The sequence below is a fragment of the Cryptomeria japonica genome, chromosome 3 (assembly GCF_030272615.1).
Source record: "Cryptomeria japonica chromosome 3, Sugi_1.0, whole genome shotgun sequence".
NCBI lineage: Eukaryota > Viridiplantae > Streptophyta > Pinopsida > Cupressales > Cupressaceae > Cryptomeria > Cryptomeria japonica.
In genome coordinates, this window is record NC_081407.1 from 809174609 (window position 1) to 809189087 (window position 14479).

General features: G+C 32.2%; 1 protein-coding gene across 2 annotated transcripts in view; it reads right to left on the bottom strand.

Annotated features, from left to right (window-relative positions):
* Positions 1 to 694: 694 nt before the first annotated feature.
* LOC131054346 (probable polyribonucleotide nucleotidyltransferase 1, chloroplastic) overlaps positions 695 to 14479 on the bottom strand; it is a 264974-nt gene continuing 251189 nt past the window's right edge. For both annotated transcript variants that reach the window (XM_059218603.1, XM_059218602.1), the window contains 4 exons: positions 2133 to 2186; positions 1907 to 1948; positions 1316 to 1787; positions 695 to 1172 (listed from right to left, as the gene is read on the bottom strand). In XM_059218603.1, coding sequence (XP_059074586.1) covers positions 1545 to 1787; positions 1907 to 1948; positions 2133 to 2186 — 339 coding nt within the window. In that variant the 3' untranslated portion in view covers positions 695 to 1172; positions 1316 to 1544. The remainder of the gene's footprint in view (positions 1173 to 1315; positions 1788 to 1906; positions 1949 to 2132; positions 2187 to 14479) is intronic.

A 14479-nucleotide genomic window follows, 5' to 3' on the forward strand; every position in this document is an offset into this window, starting at 1 on the left:
CGGGTCTCCAGAATAGGCTAATGGCCAACTGAACTTCTCATCACTGAAAAGGAGAAATTACAATGAATTAATCTTATTCATAACCAACAAAACTCGTTTACAACAATGTCAACATTTGTAAGTATCTGCTGAAGGTATCTTCCTTCACAACATGATGGGAAGGTATGGATTCAGCAATGAGATCTCTACATTTGAATTTAGGTCATTTCATTTCTAACAACAAAATTAATTGACCAACTTAACAATTAAAAAGCCTATCAAATGAAGAGAAAGATTTAAAAGCCCATGAAAGGAAGTCTATGTGAACATGCTTTTTATATTTAAACAGACTACCATATGTGAAACATGTGCCTATCATCTCATCATCCTTGGAACATCACAGAACACAATTATAAACATGTTGCTTTATAGCTCTATTTGTGTAATATATGTTCTCTCTGTCTTTTTTCTTTATCTGATAAAACGTAACCAGGTCATAGATCTTTGTGATATTTTTAGTTTCAGTTAATAAATACGATCAAATGTGCAACTAGAATTCTAAATAGACAATATGATAAATCTTTTCCCCTAGTCTATATTTTTGGCCTTGCTTTAATCCTCTAATAATTTTAATGGGATTTTCCATTAACTAACCAATTTGAGTTCTCAAGCTAGGTGCCAATTACATATCAAATGGAAAACTAAAGTCTTCAAATAGAAAACAACTAATACATGGATTATTGCCATAAAATGAGCATATACAACTTCTAGTTCATAAAGACAGCGTGATTTGTTGTACTTCTCCTCCTAAAATAAGCATCAAAGTGTTCGTGGTTCAAACTAGCAAAATTCGATCAACCATGCTGTATGTGTCCATATATTCTGTTACAGAAAATGCAAAACTTCCTTAGCAAAAAGGAACTGTTGTTTCTGCTTCAAGAAACACCTTGAAAAGCCCTTCTTCCAGGTTTATCCATGAGGGTAATAATTTACAATTTCACTCATCTTGTATGATATATGAATTCGTCTTCCCTTCTCAAGTTACTTAAGTGCGAATAGTTGAGGAGGGAAGAAGATGATGGGTAACAAAAAAATCTTAAAATTATTCCAACAATTTAATCAAGCATCTTGCTTCCTTGGGACTCCTTTGGATCATATAGGTTTGGGAAGTTTTGTAAGCTTGCAGATACCTCCTGTTAAGGAGCAAACACAATTAGGTAGGATCTCAGGGAATAGACAAGCTGCTAAAATATTAAAGAGAACATAAATAATTTAATAAATAGCTATATTGTTTGCATCAACTCCAAAATTTTCAAGTAGATTTAGATATCTGCACCTGGGAATTTAGCATCCAATCTCCAGCTCCTTCATGATGATAGCAGAAACAATTTTATCTCTTTGACATATTAGTACAGAAAATATTTAACCCGCACAAGGTGCTTGGAAGTGTTACTTGTGAATCATTATTTGAAGATCTGATACTAAAATCAACAAAGAACAAAGTATCATTAATTTTCATCCAAAACCTTTCCCCAGTGTTGAACTTACCAAACAGGTTTTAGGTGTTACTTGGTCTGTCCATTGATTTGGGTTGACCCTTCCTGAGTACTGATAGCTAACTCCTTGTTAGGTTTCTGCTTGACAGGAGAAGCTAACTCCTTACTAATCTTCTCCTTCACAGCACTATGAAATTCCTTATTACTCTTCTCCTTGCTAGCAGTAGTTGATTCCTTACTACTACTCTTCTCCTGATCCTCATTCTGGAGAAGTGCACGGCGACTCAGACGCAACTGTCCACGTTCATTTTTCTGGAAAGGTATAGTATTATAACACAACTGTCCATGCCTTGTAACAGAATTTTAAAGCTATCATACAATATACCATGAACATGGCTTCAATTCAGATAATGCAAATGAAAGTTTCTCACCTCAATAAGCTTGACATCCAAGCGATCTCCAACTTTGACAATCTGCTTAGTCCAGAGAGAATGAAATAAATTGTAAGTGCATTAAAAAAAAAACAACAGAAATCCACAAATAGTGTATCTAATCATTATGGGTGTAAATTAAAGGTGCTGATCCCAAAGTATTAAACCCCTGTTTCTGTCTACTATGTTGGAAAATTAAAAGAAAGGGCATTCAGATTTAGCTTACATCTTCAGCTTTAGACACAAATTTTGTGCTCAGTTCACTTATATGCAAGAGGCCCTGCAAAAAAACAAATTTTAAGTTCTCATAAAGAGTAACGATAATTTCATATCGCTTCTACATAGAAACAAAATACAGTATGAATTTGATTTCCAGGTTCTAAAAATTAGGCACCACATTTCTACAGCATGAAATTCGAAAACTGTAAATTAGGAAAAAAATACACACTGGGGATGGGATGAAGAAGCTGCCAATAATGCTCATTATAAAAATTGACATCTAACAATATGAATAATATCAAAGAAAATAAATAACATCTTTTGATAATCTAATTATATTAACTCCATCAAATTCATTTATAATTCAAAATATCTTTGAATAAAATAAGTCCAATTTGGATCAGGGTACTTATAGCTATGGCACACTCCACAAAACCTATGCAAACAAAATATGTGCCCTAAGTCACAAGGTTTGAGATTGAGTTCGAATTTGTCACTAATAAAATTCGGATGAAGTTCGACAAGATATAAAAATTCGTCTTTATATAAATTTAATTTTTAGAAAATATAAATAATATATCTAAAAAAAATCAGAATAAAGAATACTAAATTTGTTTAGTTTAATTTAAATATTTTCATTTCAATTTGTTATATTTTATATATTAATAATTAAAAATTTAAATTAAATATTCTTAAATTAAATATATTAAATGTTAAATCCAAGAACTTTTATATTAAATGTGTATCTAGGTAGACTTTATATTTATATCTGTTAAGTTTTTCTTTAATTTTTTAATATTAACATTTATATCCGGCAGCAACTTTTCCCAACATGGCCGTCTACAAACACTACCGGTGCAAGGCATTGCATCGTCTTGCGGCCCTCATACCTCCCAACAACAACTGTGAACTGGTCATCCATCGATGAAAAAAACCTATGCTTGTTGTCATACAAATTTAAGGTGAATATCATAAATTTTTATAAGTTTGCCAAAATTTAAACTTGAAGCCGAAAATTTGGTGAACGTTGTGCCTACTCATGTACCTACTTGCACCAAAGCCCTAGCCAAGACAATTTGAGGTGTACCATGTACCTTGAGTTGAACACACTACCTGCCCCCTTCTCCAATGCCCATAGTCCATCAAACCACCTTCTTCCTTGAGTGATCTCCATGCTCCTTTCCAACTCTTACATAAATGTTTTATATAAGCCTTAATGAGTGGTTTCCAAACCATCACTCCCCCTCACAAAGGTTGCTTTTAATAATTATTTAATAAATACATTTATTCCTCTCTTTTTAAAAGAATTTCTATAAATGTTCTTTGTTAATCTCTATTTCAATGAAAGGATCATAGAATCCTTTATTATTCTCTCCCTTTCAATTCTAAAGGATTATTTTAGAATTTTCTCTCTTCTTTTGAGGAAGAAGTCACATAAGTACAAGGCTAGGCTTTGTCAACTACAGTTATTATTAAACATTAACATAAATAAGTGTGGACAAAACAAACAAATATAATGGATTATTAACAATAATACGATGAAAATATGATCTAACCTCTATGATCTCCTTTGTTGGAAAACAAAAGCTATGCTCACTAAAAACCCAATCAACCATGTCAACCCTTGCATTGGTCTCAACATATGTTGATATAGACCACTCCTTCCTAACAAATATCCACCTCAAAGTAGGGTTTGATTGAAACAAAGTTTGCAATGTGATTAAATTTGTTGCAAAACAAGTTATTTCTTGCATGTATATTTTGAGGGAATATTATATTAAAATATTGGAATTTGACCTAATTTATCCCTTCAAATCTATAATTGGGATTTGGGATCTCATTCTCTCATTCTGCCTGTGCTCACATAATAAGATGCTGTTGAACTTGAAATGAACTTGGAGAGTTCTTTCAGTGATTGTTGAGAACAAAAACTCTCCACAGTTCTAGTTTCAATGGTGAAAGATCCACTCTAGTTTGTTGATGTTTCTTAGAGGTTTTAGTTTAGATTTGAAGTTTGGTGATAAGGGTTTAATGAAGATGAAGATATATGAGGTATTTTGATTTGGGTTTGCAGTTTTTGGTGTGACTAGTTTGTTTTTGGAGTGCTGCTAGAGTTTGGTGTGATTTGAACTTTTTCTCAATGCTGGCCGTACCATTTTCAGAGACACAAGGAACCGCATTTATGCTCATAACTCTTTGGAGGAAGTTTTTAATGGTTCTGGGTATTGGCTCAAAGGTTTTCTTGTGGCTTGCCGATAAGGATCCATATGTCATATGTGGATTTTCGTTTATTATTATTTTTCCAACACCAAATTGCCCAGGGATATAGCGCCTAGCTTGAGCAAGGATTTGTGAGAAGTCATAAGGTCATTTTCTGTGTTTTGAAGGCTGCACGACATCCTAATTGAGGCACCTAAGGTTGTCATAACCCCTCTTTGGACATTGGATTAAATAAATACAATAATTAAAACATTTATTAGTTAACATTTAATGATATTGGAAAATCATCTCATTTATAAGACTTCACGATTTTCCTCTAATTAATGTTTAGTAGTAATGTGTCATATCCCCTCCTTGATTATTATATATATAAAAGGTTAATGAAATAAATATTATCAATATATTATTTATTAATAGAAAATTAAATGAAATTATTTAATACTTAATTATTTATTAAATATTATTATTTAATTATATTATTTATTAATAGAAAATTAAATGAAATTATTTAATACTTAATTATTTATTAAATATTATTATTTAATTAACATTCATTAATAATAATATTCTGAAAATATTCAAATAAGAATAAATCAATATTATTATAAACATTACATAAAACGTACAGTAATTAATGACAGCGACTTAATGAACAACAAACTTCATATCATAAGATTACATTAAGGGGCATGTGCATTTCATATTATGCTGGTTGATTCTATTCTTCCTTGGGACAATTTTATTAAAAGATTCTAAGTCAAATTAAGTGCCACTTTTCATAGAAGATAAATTGACTATAGAAAGGCAGCGATTGTGGTCATCTGAATGCAGTGATTATATACAGCAATTTTTAGAAGACTTATATTGGGACAGCGTCTATACTTTTAAAAGGAACTTTATCAAAATTGATTATTTCAACTTCAGAACCTTTCATGATAATTGATTGATGGTTAAATTAAAGAAAACAGCGATATGAATATTGGATGTGAGAAATACGATATACAGACGGCAAATTATAATCATGACAGATCGTATCATATTTTATTAAAAGCGATATGAAGAGATAAAAACAGACCGCAAATGATAATTATATATTGAAGAATAATATAATCGATGATCTATAATATAGTATGGTATTCTAGTTTGGTGATATATTATAGTTTGATCATATAATCATATAGTTTCGTAATTTATAATTACAATCAATGACGATATAATGTCAAACTAAACATAACCTAAACCTCATCAATAAGACATGCCTCTTCACGTATGAGTGAGATGAAGAGATATAACTCTTTCACGTAAGGGTAAGAAGGGTATATATATATACAGATTAGATATCAGTTTTAAAGAGGGGAAAAATAAAAAGAAAGGCATTATGTGTGAACGGTAACTAGTGAAGTGTGGTGTGATGAAAGGATATATCTCACATACCCCAGCAATCTGATGTGTAAAGAAGAGAATATTTGAAGTAAGGAGTGCAGTGTATGACGAAAAAGTCCATATTCGGGTACACACCCAAGTTCTCGAATAAAAAAGAGAACAGTGGATGTGTGAAAAAGTTTTCCAAGTATAATATCATACAGAAAATTATAAAGGAAGGAATACCATGTGGGGGGGTCCTTTGTGCTGACAGAGATATCAGAATTTAAGGAAAAAGATTTCAACAAAAATTCAGGTTTATTAATATTAGAAGAAGTTTGCCAAAGTGCTTTGTGGGTCCATCCAACAATTATTCAGAATATTATAATTAAAGAATCTTCCAACAGTATTTGCAGAAAAGGTTGAAGATTTCACAACTTTTTTGTGTTTTTAGCAGCAGCTCCACTATGGGGAATGGGGCCCACTTTTAATATTTGGAGATATTGATTGTGTTTTTAATTTCAACACCACTTAAGCTTTTAGGGGAATTTGGGAATCTTTGTTTGCGATTTGAGCAATCAATATTACCAAAGGGTTAACAAATTGTTAAGAGGAGTCAACAACATGCTGAAGAATTTTGTTTAGGATTAAATTATTGCAAGTCTGAAAAAGGGGACATTACAAAGGTTCTATACAAATCTGCGCCAATTTGGAGAGTTGAAGAAGTGTCTGCAATTTCTTATGTGAATCACCCTTGGTGTACGAGGACACTGGAATTACTGTAGCAGTGTTTTCTGAAGGTATTCTGCACTTAGGAGAGCATTAAAGACATTTAACTATGATCTCACATGGCTGCGAGTGAATGGTGTTGATATACCATTGGAGGACTCAAAATACTCTCCAGAGACCTTGGTTTGGTGTATGAATCAGAACTCAAACTTCCCGTGTGTGTTGCTGATCACAAGTCTCAGTCAAATCTTCCTTTTAATAGGTCTCCAATATTTGTAATCAATCTATCTTTTGATGCTATGCAATATGAATTTGATGAAACGATAGATTTCTTGGTGATTCTATGCACTTGCTCTTTCACAGTGATATTTGTTGAATGCTTTAAAATGTTATCACAATGAGAACATGAATGAAAACTTAAAACATAAAGATAATCAGCAAACAGCGCATTTCCTTTTCTTATGGTCTTTCAAATCAGCAAACATTTTCTATTGAACAAAATGAGGGGGTTATTACAACCAGACTTAAAACTGTTAAAATAATATTAATATCTTCTATAATGGTCATCTTTTATTTTTAGCAGTCATTTTAGTTGTCGACTAATTTAGCTATTTAGCTTTTTAGTCGATTTATTTAGCTTGTTAAGTTAGCTTTTTATTATTTAGCCTTTTAAGCTATATTTAGCTTTTTAAGCTTTTTAGCTTTTTTGATTTCACTTTAACGACTAGTTCTATTTATAGAACATCGTCTTGTAACCTCTATATATACGTGTGTATATCGTTCAATGTAATTATCCGATTATTGAATCATTCATTCATTTATTTTTCATGGTATCAGAGCGTGGAAATTAAAAATTTCGAAATTTTTTGTTATTAAAATTTTTCAAAGTTTTTATTGAAGAGATTTTTTTAAAACTATTTTTTTTTTTTTTTTAAAACAAGAGCAGGTTCTTTTTCTTTTCCTGGGCGGATTTTTTTTGCAAGTTGAAAATTTTCCTAGGGTTTCTGCAATTTTCGACTAGAGTTTTGACCCTTCAGTCCAAGTTGAAATTTTCTTCTAGTTGCAGATTCTTGGTGAGTTTTTTGAGACCTCAACTGGATCGTCATTAGATTTTTCTAGGTGCATCGTTTTCCGTGCCTCAATTTTTGAGCTGTCGGATCTACATTCTAATTTCAGATTCTTGGTGGGTTTTTCGAGATCTTTTTTGGGTTGGTCTCAAATTTTTTCGGGTGCGTCGTTTTCTATGCCTCAAATTTTGTGCCAACGAATTTACCTTGGAATTTAAAAACAATCCGCGATTTCTGCTAATTCTGTGGACATTGGCAATTTTGGTGTCTTTTGGGCGCTATTTATGCTATACATCTGACCTAGGGTCTCTGCCCCTATTTTTTTGCGTTTTTTTTGGAAAAAAAAATTGTCTATATTTTTCTGTTGTTTTTATAAAAAAAAATCAGACAATTCTCCTCCAGGGTTTCAATTTTTTCAGCAGTTGCTTCTATTCTGATTTTTTTAAAATTAAATTCTTCTATCTTTTGCTTTCACTCGGTTGACTTCGTTCAACCTCGATTTCTATGATGGCATCTTTGACCAACATCATGTTGGAACATAGTCAGAAGTTCAGTGGCCTTGTAATGTCCCTCCTTGTGATTTTCCCTAATTCAGTCCTGAGACAACAATTTCAACTTATAGTGAGAATTATAAAACATTTATAAATTAAATAATATCAAATCTGAGGACATTTCACTATAATTTTTAACTTAAATTTCTATGAATAAATCAGAAGGTAGAACTTATCTTGATAGCTTTGTCTGACTTATGCTGATCATTAACCTCCCATAAACTGATTACCATCTCCTTACAAATCTACTAAATCTGTCATAAAATTCTTCACTGTCTTTTTATATAATCTATTCATACAATCCTCCGTAGATCTACAATAGTCTTATGTACACTTCTCTTCATTGGATCTGCAATCTTACTTTTCATCCATGTCCTTGGTGCCTATGTTCTATAGTCTTTTTAATACGTATACCTTTCCTCTATTCTGTATGGGCCTCTTGTCTTATGTGTAGATCTGATATAATATTATTTCTCACCCAGCACCTACTTATACTTTTCTCTTGCTGTAGTATATATTTTATTCTTCGCATCCTTCATACTTTTCACTTCTTCCTTATATACCTTTAAACTATGTCTTTTATCCAAAAGACATGCCTTTTGATATCTTCTTTATTTAATTAATATATTACACATATTTCATTACATTTGCTTTATTTATTCATATTTTAGTGTCCTTGAATAATCTTCTTTTTTATATTTCTCCACCCCCAACACACACTGTTTCACTCTCTAAATATATATATTTTATTTTACTCACACATATTTCTCTGCCCTTTTACCAATATTTCTAAGTCTTCCAAGTGGGTCCCATTCAATTTAGTGGAGCTGCTGCTAAAAACACAAAATAATTGTGGAATCTCCAAAATCTTTTCTAATTGATGCAATCATCATTTGAGAATCCTTTTATTTTAGGAATCTGAGTAATTATTGTTTGGGGCCCACAAAGCACTTTTGGCAAATTTATTCTAATGCTAATAAATCTGAATTCCTATTGAAGTCCTTTTTCTTTAATTCTGATATCTGTCAGACCAAAGATCCCCACATGGTATTCCTTCCTTCATAATCTGCTTCCACAAGATAATTATAAATGCTGCTGAATTAATATATGTTTTCTGAGTTCTCCCTAATCACTTTATTTGTTATGTCCCCTTGTACGCATGCACCTTGGACACTGTTTCTGAATAACGGCCTTAAGATTATGCGGTCTTATGCTTATGCCTTGGTCTGGTCACTATGCCTGATTATAATCCCTTTGTTCGTGGAGAATGCTATCTCTATTTGTCAATCCTAAATTTCGTGTGTCTATGGTCTACCATGGGTAATCGTCCCCTTTTTAATCTGCTATGAATTCCCTTTGTTAAATACGCATAACGTGGAGCGGTGGCATCTCTTCACCTGGAATGGACATATCCCTTCCTTGCTCATGGCCCTTACCAAAAGTTAATCGAATCATTTCTTGTTATTAGTGGATGAGGATTAGAAAAATGATATCGATTGGGTTATTTGTGGTCTTTAATGATTAGTATCGATGCTCTTGATAGTCGCATCCCTTAGTGGACAATGATTTGGTGACAACATTATTTGATATACTCTTTTGGGTGGTGACAATGAAGATTTAATACTTGCTCATAGTAACTCGATAAGCTTGAAAACTTCTGTATTGCTGTCTTCGTATTATTAAACTCCATAATAATGGTTGTTTGCTTCATTGCTTATTGTTAGTTCTAAACAAATGACTTCTCAAGTCCCCCTTTAATATAGACATCGTTATAAACATGTGTAATGTTTATAATAATATTAATTTACTCTATTTGAATATTTTCAGAATATTATTATTAATGAATATTAATTAAATAATAATATTTAATAATTTTAATTAATCCTTCATTAATAAATATCATATTAATTAATAATAATTATTTCATTTAGGTTTTATATACATATGTAAGTAGTATATTTCTAGGCATTAAATAAGTTCATCATAAATTTCTTTGACATCAATGACAATTATTCATCATATGATTCTTTTAGTCATTGTTTACTCCTTTGTATTTTTAATTGTTTTATTATTATTTATTATTGAATATATATAAATTATGTTTACAATTAAGAAAATGTAAATTATGTTTATAGTTTATAATATATAATTTATTTTTTATTTGAATATTTATTAGTAATAAATATTAATTTAATGAGTTTCAAATAATCATTCTTTGGTAATTAATTAAAAAATAATAATTATTTCATTTAGGATCAAGGAGGGGGCATGACAGGCCTCAACTACAACATCTGGAAACAACACATGTTATCGATATTTGAATATCGTTGCCTTGATCAAATTGTTCTTGGCAAGGTTTCTCGTCCTACAACAGTAGGTGAAGATCAAGACAAACATAATACGGAGAATCGAGAGGCTGTCATGCTCATCAAACTCTCAGTCACCTATGATCAACTCCCTCGGGTGCCTTAAGGTAAAACAGGCAAAGAGATCAGGGATCTTTTTAAGGATCTTCATGAAACGTTGGACAAGAGCTGAGCTTTCTTTCTGAAGAATATGCTGTTTTCTATCATGATGGATGAGAAGTCTTCTATCCAAGCACATCTCACGAAGATCAAGGAGATCCATGACCAGTTGGAAGCTATAGGCCGAACCATGGTGGAAGAGGATATGGTAGTGATCACGCTGAAAAGCCTTCCTAGATCGTACGAGCATTTCATTGATACTCTCAATATCTCATCTACTAGTGTTGATATGAAGTTTCTTGATCTCTGCAACAAGCTTCTACAGCAGGATCAATGGAAGCAGCAGTTTGGAAGCAACGCTAGTTCGTCCACTAAATAGGTCTTCACAGCTACAGTTTTGGATAAGAACAAAGGTGAAGGTCAGTCTTTCCAACAAAAGGGGCAATGTCAATATTCGTAGTCTTCAAAGAAGAAAAGTGTACAATGTAACTATTGTCACCAGTTTGGCCATATGAAGAAAGATTGCAGGAAATTGTTGGCATCTGTGCAATCTAGGCTGGGAGGGTCTTAGGAACAGGAGCAGGCTCATGTTGCAAAGCATTTTGGAGAGGGTCAGCCTTCTATGCTTTGTGATAAGCAAATTCCCTGTTTGGTTGGTTTTCACTTTTTTTTTTCCTCAAAAATTGTTTGTAGGGTTTCGAATTTTTTCCTTATAAATTATTATCTGTCATCTGCAAAGCTTGCGTGGGATATTTAGGTTTTCATAATTTTTTCTTCAAAAATTGTTTGCTGTTTTTTATGTTTTTTTCCTCAAAAATCATCTGAAATACGCAAAGTTTGCGTGGGATTTGCGATTCGCAAAGTTCTTTGGTTTTGATCGATTTTTCTCCTAAAAAATCGAGCTTTGTTGCAGTCAGTTTGGGTCGCACCTGCCAGAGCGAACATCTGCAACCATGGTATCTTGCAATCAGTTTTGGAGTTGATACTCTTTTGCAAAAGGGTTTGCTGATTTTTTCCTCAAAATCATGGTTTCAAGCTTCAGTAATTCGTGTGTGCCAGATCTCTAATTCGCGTGTGAAGGCTACATTAGCTTGGATGGATTTTGGTACTCTTGGTCATTTACATTTTGCAGATCCTGGGAGGGTCTCCGTAGCAGCAGATGGTCTTTGCATTTGTGATCATAACACCTCCAGTGTCTTCTGTAGGGTATTGAGTACGATGACCATTAGAAAGGGTGTTAAAATAATATTAATATCTTCTATAATGGTCATCTTCTAGTTTTAGCAGTCATCTTAGTTGTCGACTTATTTAGCTATTTAGATTTTTAGTCGACTTATTTAGCTTGTTAAGTTAGCTTTTTATTATTTAGCCTTTTAAGCTACATTTAACTTTTTAATCTTTTTAGCTTATTTGATTTCACTTTTATGACTAGTTCTATTTATAGAACATCGTCTTGTAACCTCTATATATATGTGTGTATATCGTTCAATGTAATTATAGAACATCATCTTGTGACCTCTATATATATGTGTGTATATCGTTCAATGTAATTATCCGATTATTGAATCATTCATTCAATTTATTTTTCAAAAACAAATAAACATAACCCTAAATTTACAAACCTCAAAATTAAAAAATTTAATAGAAAGAAATCAAACAATATATTTCAAAACAAAATAAAAATTAATGACCTAGCTATGTAAAATGAAATGGTAAAACCTAAAGTCTTTGATTGCACTCCTTGTTGCATCAAGTTTGTTCTTATTTCAACCCATGCTCTCAAGTGATAGTTGGAAACCTAAAGTAATGTGTTGTATAATATATGAATCTACCTTACATCTATGAACTCTAGGCCCAACACTAATACTAACATTGCCAGTAATATGCTACCCCAAATTGTCACCCAATTTTTTGCCCCTTCTTGTTTACACTCAGTTGGTAAGGTAATTTGACAAACAATTTGCTTGTTCTGATCTTGAAAGTGGTTTCAGATGTAAAGACAATGATTTTGTTGTCATGAGAGTTTAGGATGAAGATGTTTGCTAGTTGTCTCACATAAGTACAATATGAACAACATATATTGAACACAACCAAAATAGATTCACTTAATTAAATCCTTGTGCATAAAATACAATGAAAAGCTCAAAGTCTGACCTGAGTAATAGCATCTAACAGTCTGAAATAATTATTGCAGAATTAATAAATCATTATGCTCAGAATTATTCTTGACTGTCCAAAAAACAATTCCAACAATGTCTTTTCTGCTATTAGCAATTACATAATCGGTCTGGTAATTAATCTGGAAATTTCTTAACAGCAGAACACAAGAATATTTGAACCAAATTGCCAATACAAGAAACCTCTTCACTGCAACCTGAAGATGAATCTTTAAGCACTCTAAAAACAAACTTCCCAAAATGCATGCATAAACTCCTTGTTCTGATCTGCCTCCTTACGCCTCAATTTCAAACCCACAAAAACCAATATTTATTGGTTTCAAACCCTAATCGATCTGCATTAAATATTCCTTCGAAATGCTTCTTTCAAAATAAGATTTGTCCACAAATTTCCCTTATTTTGTGCTCCAAACCCTAGCAGCTGTAAACCTGCAAATAAATAATATTTCCAGCTCCTTCTCAATGCCAAAATACTTGTCAAACCATCCAAGGAGATTTCTAGTTGAAACCTCCAACAATCTGATAATGAAGTGCAATGGTGAAGTTTGGATGAATCCACACCAAAGATGGATTTGGGTTTCCGTCCAAACCATCAAAAAACGGCTTTTCATCCTCAAATTTCCCACAAATGAAAGCCAAAGCTCTCAAGCTTCTCAAGAGAAAATAAATATGCCAAGTATATCAAATGAGCTCTCAAATGCCTTTTTATAATGCTTTCATCCCAGCGCCCCAATTAGAGCTTGCACATTTTAAATTAGAAGTGACTTTTAATATTTTATAATATCCATGTCTCCCAAAGCACCATTAAAAGTCACTTAATAAAATAACTTTTATAAAGTCACTTTATTACATTACTTTATAAAATAATTTTGTTATTCTCATATAGACGTCCACATAAAGTCCCCTTTATGTCATCATATCATAAAGTCATTTAATATAATTAATATAATTAAAGTTAAACTTGATTTAGCTTTACTAATTTAACTTAAATCATTAAATCCTTGATAATTGCCAATATCAACTCATGGGAATAGTCCATCCACTTCCCAGATGTAAATATGACACCAACTAACCACCTCAGTAACTTACTATAAATAGTAAGAATGAGCAAAACATCCAAGTGACTTACTAAAAATATTAAGTGTGAATCAAAGTGCCTTGAATGATCTCCGGAAGGCACGCCACAAATAAATTGGGATACTAAGCTAGAAAATGTTGAGATAAGCAACAAAAGACGAGCTGAAGAGCCATAGAACACCCTCAGAAGGGTCCCCTAATCCCCATGTTAGCCTATGGGGACCAAAGTCATAGGCTAACCTCTAGAAATAGCTGATGCCTAAAAAAGGGGACATTACATGCACAAAAAATGAAAAAATTGAAGAAGTTTCCATGAATGGTTGCCATCACTTCTATTTGGCTGTTGTATTTGCATGTTGATACAATATAGTACTCCTTTTTGTATTGAAATCTAATAAAAAACATTTCTCAAACATTTTACAAATGTAGTTGACACGTTGAGTAACTATATCTTGCATAAAATTTGTGTTTTTACTGAGTTTTAGTGTTTTTTTATGTTGATTTTAGGTAATCGGATGTTAATCTAGTTACTTAAGTTATAAACAGATTGAGAATAATCAGAAATAATAATAAAAAACACACAACACAAGACACAAGTACCCTGGGAAAACCTCCCTCTTGGAGGAAAAATCCAGCATGAAGGATTTAGATCAGATTCTTAATTATAAGCAGATTACATGAATCAGATTACTTATCTGATTTGGTT